We start from the raw sequence: 15,602 nt of genomic DNA, 5'->3' as shown, positions 1-15,602 counted from the left end.
ACCTTTATAAACTGTTAAGAAGCCTCTGCAGGTGTTTTTTTGTTAATTATTGTAATTTAGTGAGATGATGACTTTTGTGTTTTCATTGGCTGTAAGCCATAATCATCAACATTAACAGAAATAAACACTTGAAATAGATCACTCAGTTTGTAATCACTCTATATAATATAGGAGTTTCACTTTTTGCATTGAAGAACTGAAATAAATTTACTTTTTGATGATATTCTAATTTTGGGAGATGCACCTGTACTTGGAAACAGGGCTGATGCTGATGGCAGGAGCAGACATCATCTGCCACGGTGCAAGTCATCATCTGAATCCCCGCTACTGTTGTTACAGACTTTACCTGTACATACAAGATATTAAGGAGTAACTGTGGTTTTAAGGTTTATTTAATAAATCAATAGTGCATATGAAAATAAGAAATTGTTTAATATATATATCAGAGAAATCTGATTGTTGATTTATGAAATAAAAGATAAAAGGATGACTACACCTTAAACTTTTGTCAGTGGATCCCATTGGTTTACCAGGATCCCCAATACAGTGCGTGCTCCCCACATCTCGTGAATGATGGCTGCCATGTACACTTACACTGGAATCCTTGTGCTTTCCAGCGAGACTCCTGCCCACCAGACAATCCCTTTAGTACATCATTGTGTGGAAACTAGCCCTATTACCATTTGTTTTCTTCTATAACTGCACCTGCCACCTGATTGTCACTCTGCACTGCTGTCATATACAGTGCACTTATTTCCCTGTAGTTTAGCCTCTTGTTTTCTCCCTTTTCGCCCCCATTGTTATTCCTAGCTCTCATCCTGCATCTTATTTGTGAGCAGCTAGAGCCATTACGGACGCTGTGATTATCCTTCCCTCTATAGTCTCAGAAATAAACTAATAGATCAGTATCCAGTAAGGTTAAACCCTGATCTCCATTATATCTGTGGAAAAAGAGCTGTACAGTCATCATCATTATTTTTGATATAAGATTCTGTTTTTTCCTGCAGAGAACACAGGGGAATTAATCATGTGATCCCATGCCTAACTGAGGAGAAGTAAACCATGAAGGCAAGACAGGCTGAATTATATAGACTTAGAGCCTCGAGACAGTATGAAGTATTAAAAAAATAAAAAACTGGAGTGTTCATTTTAAAGGATTTTCCACTACTTAGACATTGATGACCTAACTGCAGGATAGTTCATAAATATCAGTTCGGTGGGGTGGCTGACACCACCATGATCAGTTGTTTTCAGCATCAGCGGTGGGTGCTTGTAAGCAGTGTACGGAGAAGGGACAGCACAGATTCATGCCCTCTGTAGTGAGCACTGTCAGCTACTGCACTAGAAAACGAGTGAGGTTGCAGTACCCAAGAATGGCCACTACAAGGTGTACTGAGCAATGCTGCTCCATACACTGTTACATCCAACTAGTGGTGGACCTGCAAATAGCTGATCAGTAGGGGGCAGTGTGTCTCATTGCCATCACTCCGATACTGATCAAACCTAAATATAGGTCATCAATATCTAAGTAGTGGACAATCCCTTTAACAAGTATGTGCTGATAAGTAGCCTAGTGTCATCACAACTGCAAATACTGCACTAAAGACAGAACATTTACCTGTTTATTGGCGAATATTAGGAGCAGGGCATCCCGCAGCTCCTTCTCGGTCAGCAGCTTTGCCAGTTCACTATGAGCTTCAGTGACCCGATCTCGGTGACTGCTGTCTATAACGAACACTACAGCTGGAAAAAGGGAATATAAAACTATGTGATACTGACATGGCAGGGTGGTGCAACATCAAGGCTAAAATATCAAAATACCTCAAGGCTGGGATTGTACATGGAGCCATAAGACTGCAGAAACCCTGCTTTTCTAAAACCGTAACTGGGAAAACAATTCCCAGCCTAAAAATAATACTGCCAATGCATGCTAAATAAACCTACTGCTATCACCAACTATCGGGATTCTCCATACAATGCAGCAGTAAATTGTATGCAAGTTAAACACATAAGAAAATCAGATTCGTCAACATCAACTTGTTGACAGTTTATTGGATATTTTTACTGTAACATCTGAATAGAGTTAGTGAAAATGGAATGAATAGAAATTACAACATAAAGTCTATTGTACGTGTGCGAAGTATATAATCAATGTTAGTCAAAAAGTGGATCATCCCCTTTAAGTGTGCAGTCTGGAGTGGATCTTTTAAACTCAATGATACATTAACATGACAATTACCTATATTATTTTTTCACAACATAAATCTTCAGGAGCGCACCATTTCCCTGCCTCCTAACTTCCTGGGAGTGGCTGGTTCACTAATGAAGCTTGACAGTGCGCTCCTGAAGATTGACAGTGCGCCCCTAGCGGCATGGTTTTTTAACAATTTATCATGCGGAGATTAACCCTTATCAATGATAAGGGTTTGTTGTGGAGTTGCGTTGTGTGGATCCAGGTTCTCTTCACCTTGTGTATTCAGGTAGTAATGCTTCCATAGAGGCCGGAGCTTGTGTTTGCCTCCAACATCCCAAATCGTAAACTTTAAGTTTTTATATTCAACCGTCTCAACATTAAAACCTTTAAAAAATAAGACAGAAGGATGAAGATGAAAAGTCCATTAGTCTGAACTGAATGAAGACAAACAGTTATCATTACATGTATAGATGCATTTTAAGGGGTTTTCTTCCATTAACCCCTTTATGACCGGACTATTTTAGATTTTTTTCTTCATTTTTGTTTATTTCTTCCCTTCTACCAAGAGCCATAACTTTTTTACTTTTCCGTCTACATAGCCGTGAGAGGGCTTGTTTTTTGAGGCACAAGTTGTACTTTTGAATGCCACCAGTTTATCATGTGACGCACTGGAAAGCGGGAAAGAAATTCCAAGTGCGTTGAAATTGCAAAAAAAAGTGCAATTTGACAATTGTTTTTTTTTTATTTACTATGTTCACTACACGGAAAAAATTACCTGGCAATATGATTCTCCAGGTCAGTACGAGTACGCAGATGCCAAATATGTATAGATTTTTTTTCTACCTAGTGGAAAATAATTTTTTTTTGCTTTTGTCGCCATTTTCCGAGACCCATAACGTTTTCCTTTTTGAAATATGGGGCTTATTTTTTGCGCCCTGAGCTGACGTTTTTACTGATACCATTTTGGGATAGATACGATGTTTTGATCGCTTCTTATTGTATTTTATTGCAATGTTGCAGGTGCCAAAAAACCCATAATTCTGGCGTTTCAATTTATTTATTTTTTTTTTTTTCAGATTAATTGGTTTTATATTTTAATAGATCAAACTTTTACTAACGCGTGAATACCAGATATGTGTATTTTTTTTTTTTTTAATAGTTTTAAATGGGGCAAAAGGGGGGTGATTTAAACTATTGTGTGTTCTTTTAACTTTTTTCATATTTTTAAAAACTTTTTTACTGTATTTGTTAGTACTTGAAGTTGTGATTGTCACTATAAATATATAGTACAAGTGATCAGACAATCACAATCTCCCATGAACGCCAGCTAAAAGCTGGCTTTCACAGGAGGGTCATAATGACAGACATGGGGGTCTTCAGCAGACCCTCAGCTGCCATAGGAATCCATCGGCGCCCCGCGATCACGTCACAGGCGCGTCAATGGACCCTGCAGGTGCGTGTTAAATGCCGCTGTAAGAGACTGACAGCAGCATTTAACAGGTTAAGAGCTGTGGAAAGATTTGGGCTCAGCCTCCGAGTCTCCATCAAAGTCAGGGGACATGACATATGACTTAACTGTACGTCATATGCCATGAAGGGGTTAAAAGTGACGGCATATTGCTAGGATATACAATACCTTACTAACTGATGGGAGTACAACTACCAGAACTCCCACAGAAAGGAAGGACCTGCAGCACTCCTCCACTCACTTTAATGGGTTGGACCCAGCAGAATGCTACCATGTAGCACGTCAGCAATATGCCATAGGATGGGAAAGCCCCTCTAAGACTGACTTTCTGTAAGAGCGGTGCCACAATAGAGTATTACTTACCAATAGTTGGGATTGGCTGCATGAACTCATCCTGCTTGAGCTTAAATAAGATTGTTGTTTTTCCCGCTCCGTCCAGACCTAATGTCACAACGCGGATTTCCATTTTTGGACCGATGTGAACTCTATTGTCCTGGAAAACAAAAATAAGTGCATTACGGTAGGAAGTTACAGGTGAAGCCACTACCCTGTAGATCCAGGTGTTGTCATCCTCAGCGATCAGCTGCCATCTCTGGGGGAATTAGTGGACAAAGCTTCAAATGAATGAACTCGTGCTTGTGCCGAGTCCGCCAGTGAGTACGGTGCACTTTGCCGTGGCTTTCCACCTTGGGTAAAAGAGGGGTCCCAAGAAGTGGACTCCAATATATGACATTTATATACTGTGATCAGTGGGGCTCATGGAAACAAGCTGTTCAAATAGGACAACCCCCATAATATTTACTGTGGCCCAGTGGCCATCAAACCAGCCGTACGTTACCAGATCCTCCTCCGTACCTTAGTGAATGTAACAGGGATACTGGCGTCCAGTTGGATGTGATCCGCCAGCTCGGTGAACTGCTGCTGCTGTTTCTGAAGAGTCTCCAGCAGTCGCGTGATCTCTTGCTTGGCCAGCACCACTCGGCAATCATCCTGTGTAACACGAAGTCTCATTAGCAAGACAATGATACAGAGAGGATGAAATAATCATTTACACAACCAGCTAACGGGCTTGCAACCCAAGTATTTACAACACTATGGGAAGATTTTCCATTGTATTCATTTTTAGAAATCTTTAATTTTATTTTATTTTTTTAACTTAAATGTAAAAAAAAAGTTGTAATTGGGTTTAATTAAAAATTTTGCATGGTTTCACTTTTACAGGCTCTTTGTTGTCCTGTACTTTGATGTGATCTGTGATCATAAAACAGCTGAGAAGAGCTCAGAAAAAAAAAAAAAAAAAATCAGATAAAAGTTACAAACTCTCGCTCACAGACTCTCAGTTAACTCATTCTGCAGACAGCAATAGACAGGTTATAGAAGGCAAAGGGTACAAAATGTTTATAAAACCCAATTGCAACTATGATTTTTTTTTTTAGCTCCAAATACATGCTTTTAAGTTAAAAAAGGGTCTAAGAGGTAAGATTTCTCCTTGCGGAGAGTGACAAAGCCAGGCCTGGCATGTCAGAGTAAGGAGACTTATACGCCATGCATGCTCCTCTGGGAAACTAAATATATGCAAATTGTCTTTTCAGAGAGGAAGAGGATTAGAACTCTAGCACCACGTGCTTCCAATAGTTGGCCCTAGAGTTCTAGTCTCTCTGAAGAGACAATTTACATATTTAAGTTAGAAAAGAAAATTGTGGCAACACCTTAGCGACATACCTTCATACATCTGCAGTAAATATATGGTGTATGTAGCAGTCTCAGGGGTTTTGCTCCATACAGCATTGGTGTTAACTAACTACTGCTATCGGAGCTATGTCTGATTGCAACAGTTTAGCAACTTAGATGGGCTTCATAGGGTACCAGAAATTATACAGTGGATTACAATACTAAATTATTGCATAGACGATCAAGCGGTCGCAGGTTCAAGTCCCCTGAAGCGACTAATGTAAAAAAAACATCTTAACTACTAGCGGACCACCAAAGGACTTGAAATGTCTGGTCTTCAAATTATTCTGCGATGACACTTCAGAATGTCATTGCTGAGTCAGCATCTGCACAGAGATCATGCAGCTATCAGAGACAGCTGGGCTCACCAGAGAAGGCAGACAAAGTTTATAACCATCTCTGCCTTCCTGATCACTGTGTACACAGCGCTGAACAAGTGCTGTGCATAGAGATTAGGAAGCACCGACAGTGCTTCCTCCTCTGGACCCAGTGATCGCCATGTGCCAGGAGGGAGCAGAAGCTGCTGGGTCCTAGGAGACCCAGATCAGATTAGCAGTTTAAAGCCCTGGCCCCACTATAAGTATTTGGTCAGTATTTTTTCTCAGGACTGAGAGCCAAAACCAGGAGTGGGTGATAAATGCAGAATTGGTGAATTGTTTCGGTTATATCTTTTCTCTGATTGTTGCTCACCTGGTTTTGACTCCCACTCCTGAGAAAAAATACTGACCAAATACTGATAGTGGGGCCGTGGCCTAAGCAGGAAGCTGAATTTAGCCTTGTAATTGGGGCTCATAAATCATCTCCAGTTACATAGGCAATTAACACTAAAATAAATGTATGTAAATATTGAACTGCCCATCAAAGGTCTTTTATGTGGTCATGGAGGGCAAAATGTACGAGACAAGACAAAAAAAAAAAAAAAACAAGTCTGAATTACTCCCAACGCAAGAAGAAAAACACTCTCTGACTCTGTTCTACCACTGACATCCATATCCTCACTCCATGACATAGACAGCACCACCGCTTTCTACAATGCCACTCTCGCATCAGCTATTGACTCGGTCGCCCCTCTTGTGCATGGCAGAGCACAACGAGTCAACAGGCAACCCTGGCACAACAACCTCACTAAACCGCTTCGACAAGCGTCCAGGGTTGCGGAGCGGCGTTGGAAGAAAACACATACTCAAGAGGACTTCACTGCATTCAAACAAACAACACTTGCATTCAAATCAGCACTCACCTCTGCTAAACAGGCCTACTTCACAACCCTCATATCCTCCCTATCCTACAACCCCAAACAGCTATTCAACACTTAACTCTCTCCTCCACCCTCCACTGCCCCCTCCGACCTCCGTCATCTCTGCTGAGGAGTTTGCCACACACTTCAAAAACTAGATTGACCAAACACGGCAAGTCTTTACTGTCTGACCACCACAACCCCTTTGTTTTCCACAGCATTTCCCTACCCCCATAACCTCCCTTCCCAACATCACGGAAAGAGGCCTTACTCGTCTCCTCTCCAAATCACACCTCACCACATGAGCACTCGACCCCATCCCACCTCCTCCCCAGCCTCACCCCCACACTCATCCCATCTCTTCAACCTATCACTATATTCTGGTACTTTCCCGGCTGCCTTCAAACATGCCACAATCACACCCATCCTCAAAAGGCAATCCCTCGACCCAACCGCCTTGTCCAGCTATCGCCCCATATCGTTGCTCCCATTTGCCTCCAAACTCCTTGAGCAACACGTTCATGCTGAACTTTCCTCCTACTTTTCATCTAACTCTCTCCGAGTTAGACAACCGACAATCCGGCTTTCGCCCCCACCATTCCACAGAAACTGCCCTTACCAAAATCACCAATGACTTACTTACAGCCAAAGCTAACAGACCATTCTCTGTACTCCTTCTTGACCTGTCCTCTGCTTTCGATACAGTTGACCATTGCCTCCTACTACAGATCCTCTCTTCCTTTGTCGTCAAAGACCTTGCCCTATCCTGGATCTCCTCATACCTTTCTAACCGCACATTTAGCGTCTCCCACACTACCTCCTCACCCCGCCCCCTCTCTGTTGGGAGTCCCTCAAGGCTCTGTCCTAGGACCCCTACTCTTCTCAATCTATACCCTTGGCCTGGGACAGCTCAAAATCCCATGGTTTCCAGTACCATCTGTAAGCTGATGACACCCAGATCTACCTCTCTGCTGTCCAGAATCCCAGCATTTCTAGCAGCCATATCCTCCTTCTCCTCCCGCTTCCTCAAGCTCAATGTGGACAAAACTGAACTCATTATCTTTCCCACCTGATCTTTCTATCACAATAAATGACATTACTCTTTCCCCTGTACCGACAATCCGCTGCCTCGGAGTAACCCTCGACTCTGCCCTGTCCTTCAAACCCCACATCCAAGCTCTCGCCATCTCCTGTTGCCTCCAGCTCAAAAATATTTCCAGAATCCGTCCTTTCCTCAACTCTCAATCTACTAAACTGCTTGTGGATGCCCTCATCATCTCCCGCCTCGACTATTGCAACATCCTCCTCTGTGGCCTACCTGCTAACACTCTCACACCCCTCCAGTCCATCCTCAACTCTGCTGCACGACTTGTTCATCTCTCGCCTCGCAACACCTCTGCTACCCCCCTTTACAAATCCCTTCATTGGCTCCCATTCCCCCAGCGTATCCAGTTCAAACTACTAACACTGACCTACAAAGCCATCCATAACCTCTCTCCTCCGTACATCTCTGAACTAATCTCCCAATATATTCCCTCACGTAACCTCCGGTCCTCCCAAGACCTCCTTCTCTTCTCCACACTTATTCGTTCCTCACGCAATCGCCTCCAAGATTTTTCCTGAATATCCCCCGTCCTATGGAATTCTGTGCCTCAACACGTCCGATTATCCACCACACCTGGATCCTTCAGATGGAACCTGAAAACCCATCTCTTCAAACAAGCTTACAGCCTGCCATGACCTTGCTTGCTGCCACCTCAACCAACACCTCCCGAGCTACTGCAACCCCTCAATCCAATGTCTCCGTCCCATTCCTGTAGAATGTAAGCCCGCAAGGGCAGGGTCCTCTTCCCTCCGTACCGTTCTATCATTGTTAGTTTGTTTACTGTAAGTGATATCTGTATTTGGTATATAACCCCTCCTTATGTACAGCGCCATGGAATCAATGGCGCTATATAAATTAATAATAATAAATAATAATAATGTGATCGATCTATACAGTGGCATGTAAAAGTTTGGGCACCCCTGGTCAAAATTACTGTTATTGTGAACAGTTAAGCAAGTTGAAGATTAAATGATCTCTAAAAGGCCTAAAGTTAAAGATGACACATTTCCTATGTATTTTAGGCAAAAAATATATATATTTTCATCTTTTACATTTTAAAAATTACAAAAAGGAAAATGGGCCGATGCAAATGTTTGGAGATTTGTTTGCTCAGATAACTTTGGCCAAGGTTTCAGACCTTAATTAGCCTGTTAGGGTTATGGCTTGTTTACTATCATCATTAGGAAAAGCCAGGTGATGCAGATTTCCCAACTTTATAAAACCCAGCCTCATGTAACCTTGTGCCAAAAAACTGCAGCCATGGGTTCTTCTAAACAGCTGCCTAGCACTCTGAAAATGAAAATGGTAGAGGCTCACAAAGCAGGAGAAGGCCATAAGAAGATAGCAAAGTGTTAAGTTGCCCTTTCCTCAGTTCGAAATGTAATTAAGAAATAGCAGTTAACAGGAACAGTGGAGGTCAAGATAAAGTCTGAAGACCAAGCAAAATTTCAGTGAGAGCTGCTCGTAGGATTGCTAGAGAGGCAAATCAGAACCTCCGCTTGACTGCAAAAGACCTTCAGAAAGATTTAGCAGACCCTGGAGTTGTGGTACTTTGTTCTACTGTTCAGAGACACCTGTACAAATATGGCCTTCATGGAAGAGTCATCAGAAGAAAACCTCTCCTGCATCCTCACCATAAAGCCACGGCTCCACTATCAGTATTTGATCAGTATTTTTTCTCAGGAGTGGGAGCCAAAACCAGGTGAGGAACAATCAGAGAAAATGTATAATAGAATTCTGCATTTATCACCCACTCCTGGTTTTGGTTCCCATTCCTGAGAAAAAATACTGACCAAATATTGATAGTGAGGCCGTGGTCTAAAATTCAGAATCAGAAGTATGCAAAAGAAAATCTAAACAAGCCTGATGCATTTTGGAAATAAGTCCTGTGGACCGATGAGGTTAAAATAGAACTATGGCCACAATGATCAAAGGTATGTGAGGAGAAAAAAAAAGGGCACAGAATTTCAGAAATAGCACATCTCGCCAAGCATTAAGCATGGGGGAGGATCAATCATGCTTTGGGGTTGTGTTGCAACTAATGGCACGGGGAACAGGATTCAATGAAATTTCAACATATTCTTAATGCAAACATAACACAGTCTGTAAAAAAGCTCAAGTTGAAAAGGGGAAGGCTTCTACAAATGGATAATGATCCTAAACACACATCAAAATCCACAATAGACTACCTCAAAAGGTGCAAGCTGAAGGTTTTACAATGGCCCTCACAGTCCCCTGATCTGAACATAATTGAAAATCTGTGGCTACACCTCAAAATAGCAGTGCAGGCAAGACGACCCAGGAATCTCACAGAACTGGAAGAATTTTCTAAGGAAAAATGGATGAAGAATGGATGAAGAATGGATGAAAAACCCTCAAACAATTGAAAGACTCTTGACTGGCAACAAAAAGCGTTTACAAGCTGTGATAATTTCAAAAAGGGGGTGCTACTAGGTACTAACCATGCAGGGCACCCAAACGTTTGCATCGGCTCATTTTACTTTTGTAATTTTTAAAATGTAAAAGATGAAAAAAAATAAATATTTTTGCGTTCAATACAAAGGAAATGTTTCATCTTTAAAAGGGGTATTCCCATCTCCAAGATCCTATCCCAATATATAGTAGGTCTATCTGTTATTTGTACCGCCTATCATTCTCAAAAATTGGGTATACATATATAGCTTATGGCAGCTGCTGAGTGGTGCTATCCTTATGGTTTTTACCGTCTGCACTTTGCACTTTACCCCCCTTTTGTGCTTGTTATAATTCTCTAATAAAATTTTGATTGTTTTGCATAAATACTAGTGGCCTCCGTTTTCGTATCTTTTCTGGCTTGTTCTTTTGTCGTTACTGACGACTGGGCCCTGACATGGTCCGTATTATGGTAGTTGTGAGACATATACTATCTATACACTTATAATATATGTTACCCATAGGGTATATTCACTACCACTTCTTTCCATGAATTGTATTTACTATATGTGTGAAAATTATGTCTTGCATTTCACAAAAAAACTATTTTTTGAATATGCGAATGAGAAAAAGATGAAGGCCCTAAAACCATATGTACGAAAAAAAAAAAAAAGAAGAAAATGATCCAGGTCATGAATGGGGAAAAATGTCCGGGTCTTGAAATGGTTAAATACTTCTGTTGTGTTATATAAAGCCAACATAAGCAGATTCTGTAGCTACTGCTCTGTGAAACACGTCAGCAACTGCTCCGCTTTCCATACCTGCTGCAAGGCTTTCTCACAGTGCAGACAAGCGGTGGACACCTCTGACAACAGGATGGTCATGTTCTCCTGCTGCTGCCGCAGCCAGATCAGCTGTTCTCTCACGTGAGCATCTACTACACTCAGCGCCATTTCTTCCTGACGGCAGAGAGTTTCGTGCAGATCTGAGAAATATGCCCGAACACAAGATCGGGCATTCTCCGCTGTCCCGGGGACCTGTCACGTGGGGAGAAGGAAACATTAGTTAATGGATAATTCAGAAATTCATGATTCAAAGAAGAAAATGCCTGAATTCTCACACTGTAGCTCATAAGAACTTACATTATATACCCAGCAGGGGCAGAGCACCACTAAACTAAACCTGGGGAGACCATAGTTTGTTTACAGCAGAAGGGGCAAAGGACCACTAAGGGCAGCATGGTGGCTCAGTGGTTAGCACTGCAGCCTTGAAGCGCTGGGCTCCTGGGTTCAAATCCCACCAAGGACAACATCTGCAAGGAGTTTGTATGTTCTCCCCATGCTTGTGTGGGTTTCCTCTGGGTTCCCCAGTTTTGTCCCACATTCCAAAGACATACTGATAGGGAATTTAGATTGTGAGCCCAAATGGGGACAGTGCCCATAATGTCTGTAAAGCGCTGTGCACTATATAAGTGAGTAAAATAAATAGTTAACCCTGGGGAGACCATAGTTTGTTTACAGCAGAAGGGGCAGAGGAGTAGAGATGAGCGGTGCTCGACTAGAACTGTTCGCCAAACTCAAATTCGAGCTGTTTTGGGCGGTGTTCGAGCCGGTCGACGAACACGAACGATTTGCAAAAAATTAGGCTGTTCGAGGTTATGTTCGATAACTGTTCGTGCACCAAAAGCGTGTCCTGCATGTCTGGCGCTATCTAGAGCACCAATCATGCAGGGATTGTCTGCCACTCACTGTAATGCCACAGCCATGGTGGTTGTGGCATTACAGTGGTTGCCCAAATCGATGGGAACAGTGCTCACAGTGAAACATGAAAAGCCGGCAATTCAGCAGCGGCAGACATCGGTACCCGAAAATTTAGAACCGAAAGAATAGAGTATCACACATAGATTAGATAGATAGAAACATGTCAGTCACATATATATGAAGTACTGTGACAGTGTTGCTTACTGTACTTGTCATTTAGTGTAAAGGATTTATTAAAAAAAATAATAGTGTTTTCATGCACCGTCTCTTTAAAAAAGCCGGCCGGCAATTCAGCATCGGTACCCAACAATTTATAACAGAAAGAATAGAGCATCACACATAGATTAGATAGAAACATGTCAGTCACATATATAATAAGTACAGTGATAGTGTTGATTACTGTACTTGTCATTTACTGTTAAAATAAAGGATTTATTAAAAAAAAAAATTGGCGTGGGGTTCCCCGTAATTTTAGTCTCTAGCGGAGGTTAAGCAGACGGCTGGGGCAGATGTTTGAAGCCTGGGAAGGGGGTAATACCCACGGAGCTTCCCAGGCTACTAATATCAGCCCCCAGCTGAATACCTAGCCTTTACTAGCTATTAAAATGGGGGACCCCAAAAAAAGTGATGTGGGGTCCCCCCTATTTTAATAGCTAGCAAAGGCTAGGCAGACAGCTGAGGGCTGATATTAATAGCCCAGGAAGGGTGCCATGAATATTGGCCCCCTCCCAGGCTAGAAACACCAGCCGTCAGCCGTCCCAGAAATGGAGCATCCATAGGATGCGCCAATTCTGGCACTTAGCCTCGCTCTTCCCACTGCCCTGTAGCGGCGGCAGTGGGGTAATAGGGCTGGGGTTGATGTCAGCTTATAATGCCAGCTGACATCAAGCCCAGGTTAGTAATGGAGAGGCGTCTATAAGACACCTCCATTACTAACCCCATAGTCAAAGTTACAAAAAAACACAAAACACCCAGAATAAAGTCCTTTAATTGAAATAAAGACACAATTCTTTATTGTTCTAAATTAAACCATACTTACCATCACGCCCATTCCAGCTGAAGCCAAAGATCTCCTGCAATAAAAGTAAAATAATAAAGCAACACCATTCTTACCTTTCCATGGTTCCCACGACAGCTTCAGCTCTGCTACATTAACATGACAGGCTGGACCGCAGCAGAAAGCTGCCATCCAGCCTGTCATCCCGCGGACACTGAGAAGCGCAGGCATGCTTGCGCTCCTCAGTGTCTGGCTGTGACGGCATCCAGATGAGCCGAGTTCATGTCCAATGAACTCAGCTCACCTCATGCACGTCACTGACAGCATGGGAAAATCCTCCTGCACTCACCGCATGCGCAGGAGAATTTTCCCACGCTGTCAGTGACGTGCATGATGTGAGCCGAGTTCATTGGACATGACCTCGGCTCATCTTTATGCCGTCACTGCCTGACACTGAGGAGCGCAAGCATGCCTGCTCTTCTCAGTGTCTGCGGGATGACAGGCTGGATGGCAGCTTTCTGCTGCGATCCAGCCTGTCATCTCGATGTAGCAGAGCTGGAGCTGTCCTGGGAACCATGGAAAGGTAAGGATGATGTTGCTTTATTATTTTACTTTTATTGCAGGAGATCGTTGGCTTCAGCTGGAATGGGCGTGACGGTAAATATGGTTTAATTTAGAACAATAAAGAATTGTGTCTTTATTTCAATTAAAGGACTTTATTCTGGGTGTTTGTGTTTTTTTGTAACTTTGACTATGGGGTTAGTAATGGGAGTGTCTTATAGACGCCTCTCCATTACTAACCTGGGCTTGATGTCAGCTGGCATTATAAGCGGACATCAACCCCAACCCTATTACCCCACTGCCACCGCTACAGGGCAGTGGGAAGAGCGAGGCTAAGTGCCAGAATTGGCACATCCTATGGATGCGCCATTTCTGGGACGGCTGAAGGCTGGTGTTTCTAGCCTGGGAGGGGGCCAATATTCATGGCACCCTTCCTGGGCTATTAATATCAGCCCCCAGCTGTGTGCCTAGCCTTTGCTAGCTATTAAAATAGGGGGGACCACACGTAATTTTTTTGGGGTCCCCCATTTTAATAGCTAGTGAAGGCTAGGTATTCAGCTGGGGGGCTGATATTAGTAGCCTGGGAAGCTCCGTGGGTATTACCCCCTTCCCAGACTTCAAACATCTGCCCCAGCCGTCTGCTTAACCTCCGCTAGAGACTAAGATTATGGGGAACCCCACGCCAATTTTTTAATAAATCCTTTATTTTAACACTAAATGACAAGTACAGTAATCAACACTATCACTGTACTTCTTATACATGTGACTGACATGTTTCTATGTATCTAATCTATGTGTGATGCTCTATTCCTTCTTGTCTAAATTGTCGGGTACCGCTGCTGAATTGCCGGCCGGCTTTTTTAAAGAGAGTGTCTTCTGAGCAGTTTGTCAGCTTTTGGACACCTTTGAAGGTGTTTTCTATGTGTTTCTATGTGTTTTTGTTTGCCTGCCATTGGTTTTAACGGTGTTCTAAGGTGTTCGACGAACCGAACCCGAACACTACGGGGGTGGCTCAACACTACAGAGGAGTACTAAACTAAACCTAGGGAGACCATAGTTTGTTTAATCCTTAATCAACGGGCCAAATTTTTTAAATCTGACCAGTGTCACTTTATGTAGTAATATCTCTGAAATGCTTCAACATATCCCATTGATTTTGAGAATGTTTTTTCGTGACACGTTATACTTTATGATAATGGTAGATTTAGGTTGATTTTTTTTTTTTTTTTAGATAAACACAAAAACATATCAGATGTGACAGAAATTTTCAAAAAATTTGCAATTTTCAAACTCTGAATGATAATCCAGATAGTCATACCACACAAAACATTAACAACATTTCCCTCATATTTTCTTTACATCAGCACCATTTGTAAAATGTTGTTTTATTTTGTTAACATTTTAGAAGGTTTAAAAATGTAGCAGCAATATTTCATTTTTTTTAAAGCAAATTTATTTTTTTTTAGGGACCTATTCAGTTTTGTAATGACTTTGGGTAGCCCATGTATTGTAAACCCACATAAGGGATACCATTTTAAAAACAAGCCCCCCTCAACGTATTCAAAACTTCTTTCAGGTAGTTTATTAATCCTTCAGGTGATTTTCAGGAATTAATGCAAAGTGACATGACAGAATTGAAAAAAATGTATTTTTGCCAACTAAATGTTTCTAACTTCTGAACAGGCCGCTATAGCTGGAAGACTTTAAGGCCATTATCTGGCTATGAATTGCCACGGCAAACATCAGGGCCACATGATCAAGATCTCAGGGTGCTGATGAGGTTAAAGAGAGCTTCTGCACTCTGTTAACCATCTAGATGCTGTAGTCACTATTGACAGCAGTATTTAAGGCGTTAACCGACCATGGTCGGTGCCAACACTGATCGGGGCTGATGGAGCAAGTTGTCAGCTATAGTGTACAGCTGATAACGGCTGGACTGTCACCCTTCAGAGGATGCTAGTCTCTTATATCGCAGGTCAGTTTTAAGTTGTATTTGCGGTCATTAAGGGGTTAAAGCAGAAGATCTCAATGGCGCGCTACTACATTGCAACCAGCATTTTGCAACCCGACAGTACAGCAGTGTATTGTTCTGTCAGCCTCCTGTTAAGTCCCTGCCAGAAGTGCCAACATGGCAGAC

At 42.4% G+C, this 15,602-nt stretch overlaps 1 protein-coding gene across 2 annotated transcripts in view; it reads right to left on the bottom strand.

The window, feature by feature from the left end:
• Positions 1 to 15,602, bottom strand: part of TRIM23 (tripartite motif containing 23) — a 40,076-nt gene that overhangs the window by 2,665 nt on the left and 21,809 nt on the right. For both annotated transcript variants that reach the window (XM_073680235.1, XM_073680236.1), the window contains exons 6-10: positions 10,969 to 11,184; positions 4,518 to 4,652; positions 4,026 to 4,155; positions 2,468 to 2,578; positions 1,619 to 1,743 (exon numbers count right to left, since the gene is read on the bottom strand). In XM_073680235.1, coding sequence (XP_073536336.1) covers positions 1,619 to 1,743; positions 2,468 to 2,578; positions 4,026 to 4,155; positions 4,518 to 4,652; positions 10,969 to 11,184 — 717 coding nt within the window. The remainder of the gene's footprint in view (positions 1 to 1,618; positions 1,744 to 2,467; positions 2,579 to 4,025; positions 4,156 to 4,517; positions 4,653 to 10,968; positions 11,185 to 15,602) is intronic.

Source organism: Phyllobates terribilis, unplaced genomic scaffold, assembly GCF_046119375.1.
Source record: "Phyllobates terribilis strain yellow unplaced genomic scaffold, ASM4611937v1 Scaffold_1__5_contigs__length_1240528914, whole genome shotgun sequence".
In the NCBI taxonomy this organism is placed as follows: domain Eukaryota; kingdom Metazoa; phylum Chordata; class Amphibia; order Anura; family Dendrobatidae; genus Phyllobates; species Phyllobates terribilis.
This window is presented reverse-complemented; position numbering and strand designations above follow the sequence as displayed.